This window comes from Merops nubicus, unplaced genomic scaffold (genome assembly GCF_000691845.1).
Source record: "Merops nubicus isolate BGI_N331 unplaced genomic scaffold, ASM69184v1 scaffold34204, whole genome shotgun sequence".
In the NCBI taxonomy this organism is placed as follows: domain Eukaryota; kingdom Metazoa; phylum Chordata; class Aves; order Coraciiformes; family Meropidae; genus Merops; species Merops nubicus.
In genome coordinates, this window is record NW_008602944.1 from 61,742 (window position 1) to 78,049 (window position 16,308).

Consider the following 16,308-nt stretch of genomic DNA (forward strand, 5'->3'; position numbering starts at 1 on the left):
AGAAAGACAAATGTTACTCCAGGTCATGAATTTGCCTCTTACCATTTCTCCTCTCTGCTCCACAGAGTTATTTGATTTATATAGAGGTTATTTGGGTCACTTTTACCTTGAGAGAGAAAATAATGGTAACGTAATTTGAGATTTATACCAATTTAAGTACGAAAATGGATTCTGAATATTCTCCATAGTTGCTAAATTTAACTGAGTGTTCAGTGAAGTGGATTTCCAAACGTGAATAACAGGCTTTAAACCATTTTCCCCTATTTGTTTCTAAACTACATCTGTTACTTATGAATTATGATTTTATGCTATTCGTATGCAGTGCACTGAAAGTGAATTCAACAAACTGACCTTCTTCCACCTATTAAGCTAAACTTGGTATTTAATTATTATGCATGCAAAGTCAAGCAGAAACAGGGGCATTTATAAATAAGATCATTGCTGTTTATCTGCAATGAACAGGAATACTTGTGTTTATTACTTTTCGTAAGAAATTTATTACTGCTTATTTTGAATTAGAATAAACACAAAAAAATAGAACATCTGTATCAAAGTTTAAAAACCCACAGCAGTCAAAAGCTGTTTAATCTCATCCATTTAGTTCTATTGCACAGTCTGTTCAGTGTAACTTTTTACAACATACTGTGCAAGAAAACAGGTCATTTAAACTCAGTGATTAGTATTACAGATAAAATGACACTGCAGCAATGTTAATTACTACAGTACTGATGTAGTATAGGATATAATACATAATAGTCATGTCTTTAATTTTAAATTGAAGTGCAACAAAGCATATTATTGCTACAGTTCCTCTTCTTAAAGTAAATGGATGTTATTCAAGGGTACCATTTTTGTATCCATGCAGAATGTTTTTAAATAAATCACAATTTGACTTTAACTCAGACTGTCATATCTCACCTTCTAATGGCATAAATTAAGAAACTTCTACCCATAGGAACTTTTCCTGTGACAGTCAAAATTATGACAGAATTATATTCCATATAAAAGATTTCCACAATCATTTTCTTTTTCATTACAGCAGCTGTAAATCAGCGTGTAAATGAAACATAACATTCAGTCTTTTTTAAAATAAAGATAAATCTTGAAGAGCATTACAGCTATTTGAGGTGCAGGAGAAACTAGAGATATAAGATCAAATTGTAATTAATTCTGCACTACTATTCTATTTAGCTATGGCCAAAACATCTGGCAATTGTAAAAAGAAAATGTTCAGAGCAAAACAAAGAGGCTTGCAGAGGAGGACAATGAAAGTTTTTCCCTGCAGTTCCAGTAGGAGTAGAGCTGCCTATTTATGAATAATTACACCTCTGCTTCTTGCAGCACCTTTACTTTTGGATAACTTTGTTATAAATACTAAATGAAGGAAAAAATGTGTTACATTTCAGATTTGTTTAAGTGTACTTAAATAATTTATGTCAGCTGAAATGTCCCCATTTTCAATGCAGAAATTTTATAATGAAGTCATTATTCAGACCTTGCATAAAAAAATTTTCTAAAAACCTACTTATTTGGAAGTGTGATAATCCTATTCACTGTGTTAACCATGTGCCCCCAGCTAAAATATGTACATATGGATTTAGCAAAATATTTGAATATACAGTATAAGAATCAAAGCAGAAGTTGAAGTACAACCTCAGGTTGTGTGTTTCATCTCACAACAACAAGGTGTGTTGCTACGCTTAAGTGGAGGCGTGTCAAGAGCAACATCTTGAAGTACATGTGACTAGTTTCTAGGGTTTACAATTCATTTTGAACAAATGCCTTTAATTTTTCCCTCATTTTGTTTAGGTCAGTGGGACGATGTATAATACAGGGAGACACGTATCTCTACGATTAGACAAAGAGCATCTGGTCAACATCTCTGGAGGACCGATGACGTACAGCCACCGCTTAGAGGAAATCCGGTTACACTTTGGGAGTGAAGACAGCCAGGGATCAGAGCACCTCCTCAATGGACAGGCTTTCTCTGGGGAGGTATGGCAACATTTTTGGAGTTACAAATGAACCGCTATGATTCACTCACTTTCCCTTCCTGCCCGAAGGTATTTGCAAACCAATTTGTACTCCTAAAAACTGTTTCCCTTTATCCATCCTGAAAATCAGGGAATTCGGTTTAGGTTTTTTTGCCCGTGCACTGCAAAGAGTGTGACTCATACCTAAAAATGAAACTGTTGTATTTATTGTGTGCCTTGGCACCCTATATTCTCATGTGCACTACTTACAAAGGAATCAAACATCTTCTGATGAGTCCTTTGTGTCCCTAGTAATGCAAATACAAAATTAACCATGAAGTAACACTGAAAGTGCTTCAAGTTCTTATCAAAGTGCTACTTTTGCTACTCGCTGGTGTGTTACACTTTACACTGAATATCATTCTGCCTTTGATTCATGCAATAATAAGGTGATTCTTAATTTTAGATGGGGCTCTACAGAAGTCTGTTGGTCTGATCAAGAAGTAAAGTTAGCTCCACAAGTCAACCCTGGCAGAACTGGCACTTGTGTTGCATTTCAAATGTGTGCCTGTTATTGTCCCAGGAAACACCATAATTTGATGATCCTGAGAGATACTCCAGGACAGCCCATTACTCTTGATGGATAAATATTTTAGTCTCATTTATGGAGTACTTTTTCCAGATGTATAGTTAAGTTTGCAGACTTTCTGGTTAGGCAAAGCAGAATCTTTCCATTCTTCTTCTGCAGGAGCATTTTTACATAGAAGAGATGCATGGAGTTTGTAGTACCCCATCCTTCTTCAGCTTGTGCCATGTCAGTGAACTATCTAATGTACAACTGTACTCCACAAATCTTCACAAATAAAATAATGCTTGAGAATAACTATACATTACTCTAGGCATTATTTTTAAAGACACTGTAGGCATCTCTGTTACCATTCTCTCAGAAAACCAAAATTAATAGTTTTTCATAACGAAGCACGTACTTTCTTGGAGACGAATAACCAAATTATCATCTGTACCATCTATCACAGACTCTGGTGATGAGTCAGTTAATGCATGGCATTTTCTTTGGCACTGTGCAACAGCAGTTATTTAAGAGTGGGAAATTAATTGCAGAGTTGTCAAATGATGATATTGTAATTGATGATAATAATTTGCTTTATTTTATAAGCTATGTAGATGTATAATATAGCCAGTGGCAGCTTTTTCATGAATTTATTCATGTCTTGCACAACTGATTTCTGGCTGCCTTCATTAAATTCTATGATAAGTGAACATATAATGTGTTACACCTGTAAGAGCTGAAAGTTAAGTATGCCATAGTAAACAAGTCTTTGCTATTCAGATTTACAGAAATGCAATATTCAAACAAAAGCAAGTTGAGCAAGAAAGCAAAAATCTGCTTGAAATGTACCATTGTGCTTGTTATGATCATCAGTATCATCCCAAAATTTTTAAGAGTTTTTAAGTTATAAATTCCTTACTCATGGATTATAACAAAAGATGAAAATGTAGAGCACTGTATTGCCACACAATGTTAATACTAAAGTAAGTTCTTCTGGTTTTCAACGTTTTGAAGAGCACTATTAATATTTGGTATTGGCTAACAGAAACCTCAAGTTTTTCATCATAAAAGCAGCAAACCTTGCTAAGTGGAACCAGCTGTCAGCCAGCCACACAGAGCTGGATCCACAGTACATGCAGGGTTCTTCTGGTTATCTGGATTCCTCCTGCAGGGAACAGAGATTGGCATCTGTAGAGGATGATCATTCCTGATAGCCATAGATGCATCTCTTAGGACAGGACAAATCACTCTGTGGAGATGCATCTCCCTTGACAACAGAGCAGAGACAAACAGGCCAAGCAGCTTAGACTAGACACCTCCTCCTCAGATGGTGAGATTAATTCTGCCCTTCCAGGATGCTTTTTTCAGCATTTCAGATAGCTGTTTTGGGCAGCTGGACAGGTAAGTTCCAACAAGGTCAAGTATTAATTACTAACCTGAACCTGCATCTGCACAGTTAAGTCTTATTTATAGACCACGTACTGTTTCCACAACACAAGCACAGATTCAAATCAATCATGCTGAAGAGCATAGCTGCAAATTTTCAGTGAAGGACAGGAGCTGACGGTGTTCTTAGAATATACATCCACCCATACAAGTGCTGTCTGTATAAATAAGTGATTTTCGATAAGCTCTCAGCACTGCAAGATGTAATGTCTACAGCTCCCAGGAACCAGAGGAGGAAAACAAGCTAGCTGACTTTATGATGGAGTGCCTGTCTTTAGAACGTAGCGTATGCTTTCAAGACTGTTGCTGCTAATTACTGTTCACTTCTGCATTGGATAATGCTGTCAGAGGAGATGGGATAAAGAAAAATAACTGCCCAAGTGCGTTTAATTTAGCTAGTGCAGTTAAGAACAGCAGTGGATATTTGCTGGTCTAGGCTTTTGCAGGTGTAGGCCAGCAGGGGAAAGTCATTGCAGGATGACACTGTTGAACTGCTAGTCGTAGGCTAACTCCCAGGATACTGCCTTGTTACTGCTCTTCTTGTTTGGGTTGGACTAGCCCACTGTGGGTTTTACTGGAACCTGTTTTGCCGTGGAGACAATTCCCAAGGATGAGGTTACCCAAGAAGTGTGATCCATTCCAGCAGATCACAGTCAGATTATTCCTCCTTCTCCTTCCCTCCACTCCCATCCTCATCCATTCCCTCATGTTCATGGAGGACTCCAGTGTGTGTGAAACTCAGGATGTTGCAGAGAGAGAAGGGGAACCTGGGGTGAGGTGGGGGACAGAGCAGTACCTCCCCCTCACAGCACTGCCAAACAGACCTGAATTAAAAGCCAGTTCAGACAAAGCAGCAGATTTTAAACAGCCCCAGTAAATCCTGAATCAGCTACAATGCTCTTTACACATCTGGAAATTCCACCTTACATCTGTGCTAAGCGAGAAGTTTGTTCTCAGGGAATTTTTTTGCCTATTGAAGATATTCTGCAAGTGGGCAGGCAGAGCAAGCTAAAGAGCACTGGAGTGGTACCATGGCATGAAAAACAATTCAGAAACAGCAAATTGCTTCAAAACATACTGTGGTCTGAATGATATCAAGAGGCTTGTAATTTCCAGGATTTAACATTTAACTAGGTGTTAAAGGCTGTCAAGAGAGATCTCTACAATAATCTGGTTACCTTTTAGCCCCTAATTATCACTTTAGTAGGCAGAATAATTGAACTAATGCTTAAACAGTTTGAGTGTAAAGGCTTTAAAACTGTGTATCAGATTATCATCAATATGTTTGGCAGTGCTAGCATGGAAAGAAAGACAGGCTTTGCAACGCTTAAATAAATAAATTGAGCTTTTACTTATCCCTCAGATACATACTTGAATATGTTTAATTCCCTGCTCTTTGCATAAACATCCTACTATATTATAATGATGAGAAGAAATTCTTGGCTCAAGCCAAGTCCTCAACTAAGACACCAATCATTTGTGTCTGCTGCTTAATGTCTCTAGCTTTTAATGCTTCAGAGTCCATATCATTTAATGAGAAGGACCATCTTTCTTTCAGATGGCAGTAATACAAAATACAGCAGAATTTACCAGAGTGCTGTTGTTCAGACACTGTCTACCTTGTCAAATAACAACCTCCAAAAGTTTTATAGTGAAAATAGGGCCCTTTAACTTTACCATGTGGCAAAGTCATAAAATCTATAACAATTTTTTTTCCTAAGCAGAAAAATGTGCTGCAGAAGGCCTCCAGCCACTTTATGGCTGTGCAGTGTAGTAGCCTTATCCATGTAAGAGCAAGTCAAGGAGCTTAATTATTTGAGGTTATGCACTTTTCACAGACTCAATAGCTGGAGATTTTCAAATGAGAGACCATAGTCCACAACATAAGAAAAAAATCAGATTATTTCTTTTCTGCCCAACAAGTCACCCTTCAAAAATCCATTGATAGAGGCTATAAACATACAATGATTTTATCTGCTGCAGAAGTAAAATGAAAGCCAGAAGAGTATCTAGGTAAATGGATAGCTATTACAAGCTATACACACAGGCTGGAACTGAGATGTACTTTTGCTGCTGCTAAAAGCCACCAAGAAGACCAAATAAAATACAAGAAGATGGGAATCAAAGAGGGAGGCTGGAAAGTCTGAAATACCAGCCTTCTCCTACTACTGCAATCTCTTTAACTCCAGGCATATTCTAAGTGAGTGGGGAACTTCTAGTGATAGTAAAGGATTACTTGTCAGAGAGATCAGTGTTGCAAATCCAACTTCTGGTATTTTTAGAAGCAGGACTGTCACATAGCCTGTGAAAAGCATCCGGCCAGCTGGAATAATTTAATCCAGCCTTCTGCAGAATTAGAGTAGTTGAAATGTTAAATCAGAAACAGTGACTCTGTCACCAAGACCTTCTGTCCACCTTTGACTTGCCTGTGTGGGTCCAAATAGCTTCCCCAAAAATCCTAATGCTCGTATTGTTTACCAATGAAACAAACAAACAAACAAAAAATCCAAAGAACCAAAAAACAAAAAACCAAGTCATGGCCAATTGTCATGTCAGAAGAAACAGCAAGTACAGGCCAACTTTATATTGTATTGCCTGTTATAAGCCATTTACATCTCCTTTTATTTATGATTAGGTCCCTGTCTTCTTCCCCAAAACGTCATCACCTGCTCAACAACCAGCTGCAGCTCCCACGTGGTCTAACCTATGGGGCAGTTCTGCACAAAAGCCTCTATGTTCTCCACAGTGTTTCCCTGCTCTTACCCCATGTTTAGATTCCTCTCCCAGGTCCATTGTTCTGTTTTGTTCTCTCTAGGAAGCCTCACAGATAGGAATATTTGGGAGTCTAGCATGACTCTTCATCAAATTGTGCTAGCACATAGTCCTTCTCCTCCTCAGGAATTCAATCAGCCTGTGATGTCACTGGGGAGAGAGTACAGGAGTCTCCTGCTTCTTCACAACCACATTGCTGCAGGTGATTACAATGCCAAAGCAGAGCCAGATGTAAGCCAGCCCCTGCTGCACCTCCCAACACTGGCACTCCTGCCAACAGCTTGCAGAAGGAAGTTTGAAATTCGGGTCTGTCAGTTGCCACAGGCCGTCTTCATTGCATTTTGGAGACTTTATTGGAAATGATGCAGGTCATTTTTAAGTATTTCAGCCAGAAGATAAGTTTACTGTACTCCAGTGCTTATTAATGTTGAAAAATAAGCCTCTGAGGAAAGTACCAGATGAGGGAACACATGTCTAATGGAAGGGTGGTTTAATAAAATCTCTATAACCTTCAGATTAATGTTCAGCTTCCGAGGAGAAAGTCAATAGTATAATGAATTAAATTGCTATAGGAACAGAATATAAATCAAGAAGAGCTGGTGATATTGTCATCACTACAGTATAAGGAGCCTATTCACATGAGTAATTCAAAATCAGTGGGAGATGAACATGTGCATTAGTTGCAAGAATGGATCTCTGTCCACTCTAAAGACTGCAGGTGGCTTCACCCAAAATGTTATAAAATATTCATATCCATAAAAGGCAGTTAAAGTCCAAAGGACACTTATCATCGACACATGCTTATTGTGTTTTTCTAAGCCAAAATCAATTTTATATTTTAAGTTAAATGGCTTTTATTGCTGGTTAACATAATAGAAAATAGGATTGAGCAATATATTAGGCCAGACTGTGGGATATTCACACCTGACTGTTGTCTGCTAACTTAAGAGCTCACAATCATCCAGTGGAAATTCCTTTCTACCCTCTATTGACTTTATGCAGAAATTTGGCTCTTTAACAGAGATGTGTTTTAGTAGCAGACTGCCTGGTCCATCTCCCCTCTAAAACTATGAAGTGATGAACTGGCCACCTTTCCCTCTGGACAGCAGAGATTTTTGGATTTAAAAGCATGATCTATAGGGGAAAAAAAAGTCAGAAGTATGCTCAAGAAAGAACACTGCTGAGATAATCTAGACAGCAAGGCCTGGAGAGAGGCATACTTGGAAACCTCTGCTATTTTATGAAGTGAAACATCAAATACATGTTTAAATGTTCCCAAAATACTTCCCGAAGAAAAATGAGATGATAAATCAAGAGTCTAAGTAAAAGTTTTGTTGACTAGAAAGTCATTAAAGTGCTGATACACTACTGTACCTGAAACCAGCAATAAAACAGGAGGTGGCAATAGGATGATATAAATGGAGTAGGAAAGGAAAAGGTAATGCTTTAATTTACTGTGTATTTTTCTGTCAGATGTGGATCATATTGTTCCAGAACCACTGCATGAAGTAATGTGCAACAATTACCCATCATCTGTGCAAACATGTGATTTAGATTATGCAGCATGTTGAACTGTCAGACTGCAGCCTCACTCCCAGGACTGTGGCTGAGAGCAAGCAGAAGCTCAAGGGTCAGACCAAAATACCTGGAGACTCCTGGAAAACCCAAACATCCCTTATGCTCCCTGTAAAAGTGGCATATCTAAACAAGCCTTCTACACATCTATGAATACATTCTCTGTAGCTGCTGAAGAGTTTCAATGAAGTGAAGGATAAAAAAGTTTGGGGCACACAGCAACTGAACAAGTAAACTTATCCCCCAGCAGCTGCATTGGAATATAGAAAGGGACAAGCTACAAAACATAAAATGTCTGCAGGTTTCTGGAGATACTGCAAGTAATTTCCCAAAATCAAATACTGAAAATCTGAATGCTGGGGTTTATTTCCAAGATTTCTTGTATGATTTTCTTCTGACGCTTGTGTAGTTTTATTTCTTAAATAACTGAAAACGTCCAAGTTAAACACGTTATATACACTTACCTGAATTAGGGACAGAACTGTGGGGAGAGCAGATGACAGAGAGAGATTCCCTGAGAGCAAAAGCTGGAAATGAGTGGAAAGCCAGGCACCACCTGAGCTGTCTAAGCATCCGTGGCTACATGGCAGCAATAACAATTTTAAAATACTGGTCAGAATAACGTGTTGAGATCCAGATATTTTCCAAGCAGCCAATGGGCAATATTTAAAATGCAGTTGGCATTTCTTATCGAAGAAGCCTCTCCTTTTGAACTGCTCCATTGGAATCTACAGGAAAGATGACTTTCCAAGAATATGGAATAGAAATTTTGGTGGTGTCGTTTACATCAAAACTCAGTAAACTTCATACACTGGTTACATGCAAAAAATCCATCATGATCCTTAGTGACCTTCAAAAGCAGTTTCATCTTGAACACCTTTGAAGTGGAAGAGTTGACTTTTAACTTATGTTCCTTCCTGTATTTTTTTTTGGCTTGACAGTCACAGGTACTATATGCTTGTTAAATAACAAATCCCCAAACTCAGTAGCCAGGAGAAGTTACAGAATCAAGTGAATGTGTAGCAACTATAAATCATTGGTCATAAATATATAAATAGAAAAAATGCACAGCAAATAAACCCCATTTTTACATGAAAGGCTGCACTGCTAGGCAGTGCCAGTATGCTCTTGCAGTCAGGGTCTTACATTTAGTGCTGCTGTTGTCACACTGCCATTTTTAAAGGAAAATTAGATTCTAGAAATAGCCTGGTTTATTCTTCCCTTAGGAAAAAAACTTTAATTACACAAATCAAGTTATATAATGTCCAAACTTTATATCAGCAATAATGAATTTTACTTCATGTATAATCAGCTTCTCATATCATAAATTCTACTCAAGTTATTTTTTCACCTTTCTAAAACTGGATTAGCAGAGGAAATACAAATGAAGTTTTTTAGTTATTTTTTTGCAAGGGGAAGAATTTAGAGTTCATACTGCAGGTCTAAGTGTGTATTTTATGATATTACAGATAAAAGTGGAAAAGTTTAATGGTTTTATTTGAAGCAAATTGTAATAGGATGTTTGTATGTGTAAATCACAGAATTTTAGTTATTACACCAACAGGGAATCAGGATTGTACCTAGATAGAGCTGTGCCTCTTCACAAAATACAAGCTAAGGAAAAGAGACAGGGGGAGAATTACATGTTTACTTCTTTTAACAGAGAAACTAGCATATAATTGAATGAAACAGTTATTTAATTCTATAATCTCAAACAATCTTTAGATACCATCTGGAGTTTGAATGATGCTTTAGAACAAGTGTTTAACCACTTATCAAATTTGAGACTAAATTGCAGGTACCTGAGCAGGATTTTGGTCTTTGTTTTAGGGATGCACTTTTGCATTTTATCAGATTACTGAGATATTTGTGCAGTCATTGGAGGTAAAAAAATTACAGCTCAGTGCCACATCAAATAAATGGGAGACCTTTACAAAAGTATTTTAGTATGTCATCATTTTGATTATTTAGACCTGGTAAAATTGCCTGAAACAAATTGCATTAATTCTCTCTGAAATAATTGAATACATTACCATTTCAGACAACAAGTGATACAGGAATCACCTAATTTCTGCAGCTTATTAATTGATTTCTAGTAAACATTGTTAAATATTTAAGTATGTGTAATTTTTGTATATGATGTTTAAGGGAGTTATTCTTAAAGCAATGAATAAAAGGCTCTTGAATTTAGGGTACCAGCTGCTACATGGCATTGAAGTGCTCTTCAGTATTTCCACTGACATGGAATAGGACTTCTGCTCTCAAGTCAGTTCTAGCAAGAATCAGAAAGGTTTCTGCAAATGTTTGCTTATCTACCACCTAAATCTGAAAGCGTCCAAATTCCCTAGATTTCTCAGGAGTTTACCAAAGCATGTTATTCTTCCTGAGTTTTGCATAGGAAATTCTAGATGCTTGATGGAGGATGCTCCATCCCTAGGGCCCAGTATTTTTTGCTTCTCTATATTGGCTGCTAGAGATTTTGTGATACAGGCTCCAAAGATGCTCTTTGCTACATTCTGAAATTTAAGAAATTTCACAGGCAGATTTTTAGAGTGGTTTTGTTTTGTTTTTTCTCTCTTCTTCCTTATTATCTACACATATGTGGGTGTTCCTTGCAAAAAACTTTCCTTCTTTGGAAACTACTTTTCTGAATCTTATGAACTATCCATCTAATAGCAGAACAGCAGGAGCTGTCCAAACAAAGCACAAGCTCTAGGACAATGTCAGCTTATATTAATGTAGCATGTGACACAGAAAAATCTCTGTTGCATGGAATAATAAATATTGAATTTCTTAGATACTGAGTGAAACAGATCCCTTTAGTAATAAATACATTTTTGCACATGTTTACTTTTCTGTTAGTTACCAACTGTTCTGTTTTCGTGGGGGAGGGAGAAGTGGAAGAGTGTGTCAATGTATGGAGAGCACAGTCTGTCACTGACTATAATCTAAATCCCTTTGCTGCCTCAATTTTCAAATCTAGCAGCATCAAGCAATAAGGTGGAGTTTTTCTGCTTAGAGTAGCAGCTGTAGGATTTGCTGTTTTAAACCATTGGGACATGAAAACATTCAGTACTCTAAACCTCCAGTGTCACCTATGAAGTATTCATTTTGCCTCGTCCCAAATTATTATCACTTGCTTAGGGTGACTCTACTCACTGCAGGATGATTCTTCTTTAATTAAAGAGTAATTTATCTTCACAGCCAAAAAAAACAATGCTCATTTTGAAATGGGTGTTATGTTACTTTGCAATGGTTTATTACTTTTCTTATAAATATTAACTTTTTTCCCTGAATATATTTAATGTAACATTACAGAGAAAAGAGGAATCAGATTAGTTTCTTACGCAAAAGCTCTTGCAGCTATTATGAAGAAGTACAAAAGAAATAAAAAGCAAGCATATGTGAATTTTTATACCTTTGCAATTTACCAAAATGATAAAAGAACAGTGAGCAATTACTGTAAACATTACCCTGGACAAAACTCTCATGAAGACTTTTTTCTGAGATAAAACTGTGTGGTTTGCAATTTATATACTGAGCATGGACATCAGACTGCCAAAACCATCTAAAATCCTTTTAGCTCAGTCTCTCCTAGGTGCCACTGCCTGTGTGCTGGAGGATGAATGCTGGCAGTCTGATCACAAACAGGAGAATCCAGAGTTACCAGCACATCAGTCACAACACTTTCAAGACACTGATCTCCAGCAAACACAGGGAATTCCTCTGCCACTCACACTTTTGGTGCTGAGCACTCACACAACCACGTCGTGACTGCAACAACTACTTTAATGCCCAAGTACAGTCAAGCCCAATGAGTTGTGAGAGCAAGCATGGCCCTTAGAGCTTAGGGCCGGGGGATTCACTTTGGGAGCTGTCTGCTTCAGTGAGCTCTGTGTTACTCTGTACAGATGAAAGAGCTTCAGACAGCAAGTGTGACCCTGATTTTCAATAGTCTAGCCCTGTTGGTAAAGCCCTTGTGTGGGAAGCAGGAGCTCCTGGTTCATACCCATGTCCAAATTTGGCAAAGGAGGCAGCCAAGACAGGATGAAAGGTCTTTCACATCCTGTGTGGATGCTGTGGTCACTGTGACTTGGGACCTGAGTGGTGGGGGGGACCTCATCCCCTTAGGAGTGAAGTAGCACAGGAGGAGCTCCAGCTCAGAAGTCTCCCTCCTCCCTGACAATAATTACTGTTTTCTGATACACAGTGGCAGCTATGAACCCTTGCCATTAGCTCTCTGACCTTCAGCTTATTTCTGTAACTTCAGGCTACTCTTTTGTTAGGTCTTTGTCCCTTACCTTATGTTTAATAGTTTCTTATGAGTCACTTTAGTATCTTAGTAAAAATCCAGCTGTATCATGTCAATTCTAGCTGCCTTCTTTATTACATTTTCAGGGAACTCTGGGAGGTTGCAGAGTTACAGTTTTCATTTAGCATACTGACTTGACCTTCCACTATCACTGTAGACCTTTCCTTAATTAAAAGCACACAGGCATACACTGCCTCCCTGAAAGTCAAAATACTTGAAATTTGAGGTATTTTACTTTAACCATCTAGGTAACTGTTACTTTCAATAGCGACCACGAATCTTATTTTCTTTAGACAAGATTGTGGTAGATAATGGATTAGGATAGATCCAGTGATCTATTACAATCAGATCAGTTTCTCAGGCATAGCTACCTCTAAAACAGCATGTGAGTGATAGTGGGTACCACAGCATCAGTGTTAACATTGTGCAGAATTAGAATTGACAGTGTTAAACAACATTTATTTGAAGTCCATTTTCTTTCCATTTATCTTTTAATATCTTCAACTTTGTCTGCACTCTTGTCTCTGTATAAACTAACTGGACATTACTGCAGACTCCTGCCAAGATTTGCTGGTTAAAACTCAGTAGAAATGAGTTAATTAATTAATTCTATTCAGTTACTTCTCAGTAATTTATTTGCTTTTTTATAATTTAGCTGCCATTAAAATGTTTTCTAACTCATTATTTGCTATAGGCATATTAGAAAAGCACCATACACAAGCTGTTACTCTGAAAGCTCTATCAAAGGCAAAGAGTTCTGGATTTCAGCTAGAAAGGACAAGTCCATTACTGTCCATCTCTTTGAATCACCTCAAATTTTATTTACTCTTTCTTAGCAAAGTATGTACCTGCTACTGCTGTCTAGTCCCTAGCAATTCTGCTAATAACAGAACCAGTTGGGAATAGTCTTAATCTGCTTAACCTTCAGTATAAGACTGGTCAGAAACAGCTGTCACGTTCTCTCAAATGCATAATTCCTATTAATAAAAAAAAATATATTTTTTAAAATTTTTCAAGGGATATTCAATGTGAATGGTTTACATTTGGCATATTTTATGTGAATTTTTGTTCTTTTCACCTTTCTTTCCTATTTCTTCTGACAATCTAAGCCCAAAGTAATCAAGGACTGAGCTGTCAATGTTGTACAGTATCTCCAGCCCAGCCTGATCTACTGCAGTCTACATCCAAAGCACAGTATGGTCCTGAGAGGACCATCATTTCTAATGCTTGTTCAGGACTTAATCTTACAGCATCTATGGCTACAGGAGCTCCACCATGCAGTTCTCATGACCTGCTGCTTTTCTACTTCATACCATGTAAGTTTGAAATACCCTTGTGAGGTCGTATAGACAGAAGCTTCTTCCTCCTGCTCCATTCCACCAAACTATCAATGAGTCCATTTCACTGCACTACAATTCAGAAGAAGAAGAAACAAGCTTTTACCTTTTTTTTCTTACTTGAGAGAACAAAGAGGTGATGGGAATATGCATAAATTATGAATTAGCATACTTATCTGAATTAAGGAATTTGATTCAGGAAAGAATAGAACTTATTAGCACTAAGTGTAACCTGTCTTCTTTCAGTGCACTTGACAGTGGTAATACTCATTAGTTGCTCTCTTCACACAAAAAACAGGGAAGGGTCAATAAAATGTCATAAAAATATGCTACCAATGAAAGCATAATTTGAAATACATAAAGTATTTGCAGAACAAGCCATCATGAGTGAAACCTAAAGCCTTCTTTACCACACATTACTTTAGCAAGACATGCCTATACTTCAAAGCCAGAAACTAATAAAGAGACAATCAGAGTTCTAGTCCCAATTCTGCATATTGTGAAATTACTTCATGGCTTTCGGGTTTGTGGATTGTTTTTAAAGAGTACTGTAGCATTGGCTTGTGAAGCCAGTTCCTCTCAAAATACAAATCACTACACTAAGATTGCTGCAGATTTGTGCCAAATTTTGGAACATTCTGTTCCTTTTTTACCTTCAGAGCAGTGGTCGCAGTGAGATAATTCCAGGGAGGTCACTAATGGAGGAGCTCAGGAGAATGGTGGTGCTGCTCTGGTTTTAAACAGGATGACCATCCCTGACCAATGATTAGTGCCATAAAAGAGACATCAGACAGGAATATTTCCATGCACATCCAAGGCTGCAAATTTCAGCCTAATTCTAAGGAGTTGTGGTTTAAGGTAGCATCCTCTGTAGGAGTCTGAAAGCGTGCCTGTTCTAGGTACCCAGCTTGTCCCTTTGATCACCTGCCCCTACCCACAAACAAAACCTTGCAGACACAACCCTGCTGGGGGGAGGGACATGCCAGGAAAACCAACAAAAACTGCAAGGTAAACTAGACTGGTAAAGACATCAGGTCTCCATGCTCTTGGCTAAATCACCAGACAAAGTGGCAGGAAATCAGGGAGATTTCTGATACCCTCTGCTTGTGTTTCAGCAAAATTTCTTTGAAATCGAGTTCCCCCCAGAAGGTACTTTGGTTTTGACACGTAAGCATTTTCCAGCAAAACCCTGTTTCAGCAAAAAAAATCCCCACTAGTTCTGCTTATGATTAGTGTAATGCCTTATTCTGTGTGAAGCCCAAGGGTGTGTTCAGTTAAGAGGATTTTCACTGTTTGATTTGTAGCTTAGAGCCTCCCTATCTACTGTTCCTAAGTCACAAAAGGCACAATAGAGGAGCTGTTCTTCCTCCTAACTGGTAGAGCTATTCCCTGGGGCAGTTAATTAGAAGGGAAAAAAAAAATCACTCTTATTCTTCCAGATTCTAATGAATGTCTGTCTGTTAGGTTCTCATAGGATTTTCTTTTAGAAATCCAGGAAAAGGATGAAAGGAAAAATGGTAGGGGAAAAAAAAATAAAAAATCAGTATCTGAAGTTCCAAAAGCCTTTTTCCTGTGGCCTATTTGAAAATACATGCCTACTTTTTAGATATACTCACTCCTGGAGATGAATACTTCAAAGAAAGCTGGAAATCTTTTGTTAGAATTCTGAGCTTTCAGGCAATGCTTTTGGGGTCTGTCCCCACAAATCTTCATATACATTAAGAACCTATGGGCATGCCAACAAACGTAAAGTAAGGTAGGATTCATGTTACAATGCAGTTGTTACTGTTGGGAGCACAATACAGTGGGTCACAATCCCCAGGATTTAAAAATATTTTAATTTTATTAAAATTAATATTTAAGTGATTTAATATTTCAATATTAAAATATTTAATCCCATCTAATCTTATATATGAACTGCACATCCATTTTTTCATATTTGATGTACATAAAGTATTACCAGATAATGAAGTATCTAGAAATTCTTAATACTATAGAAATTACTAAGTGATTAGTGTGAAAACAGGATTTTTTAAAAGTCACGGGCTTCTCTACTAGCACAGAAGAGCACATCAGTTTTGTGATTCCATTCATCTTTCAAATGATCTTGTAAACTCATCAATATTTTGGTTGTGATCATCAAACAATCTTTGGGCAGCTTGAAGTTGATCGATTTTACCGGTGTACAGCTAGATGGTGTCCCTTATTTTGTGCTCTAAAAGTGACAGCTTATATCTCAAAGTAAATGACCATTATTAAATCTGAAGATGTACATCATATAAAATTAAAAAAAAATAAAGGGAGGGGGGGATATCTATAAAACCC

The 16,308-nt window shown here is 37.6% G+C and overlaps 1 protein-coding gene across 1 annotated transcript in view; it reads left to right on the top strand.

Annotated features, from left to right (window-relative positions):
* Positions 1-1,809: 1,809 nt before the first annotated feature.
* Positions 1,810-16,308, top strand: part of CA10 (carbonic anhydrase X) — a gene marked incomplete at its 5' end in the record, with an annotated part of 42,511 nt that continues 28,012 nt past the window's right edge. The window contains one exon of the mRNA XM_008938513.1: positions 1,810-1,995. Coding sequence (XP_008936761.1) covers positions 1,810-1,995 — 186 coding nt within the window. The remainder of the gene's footprint in view (positions 1,996-16,308) is intronic.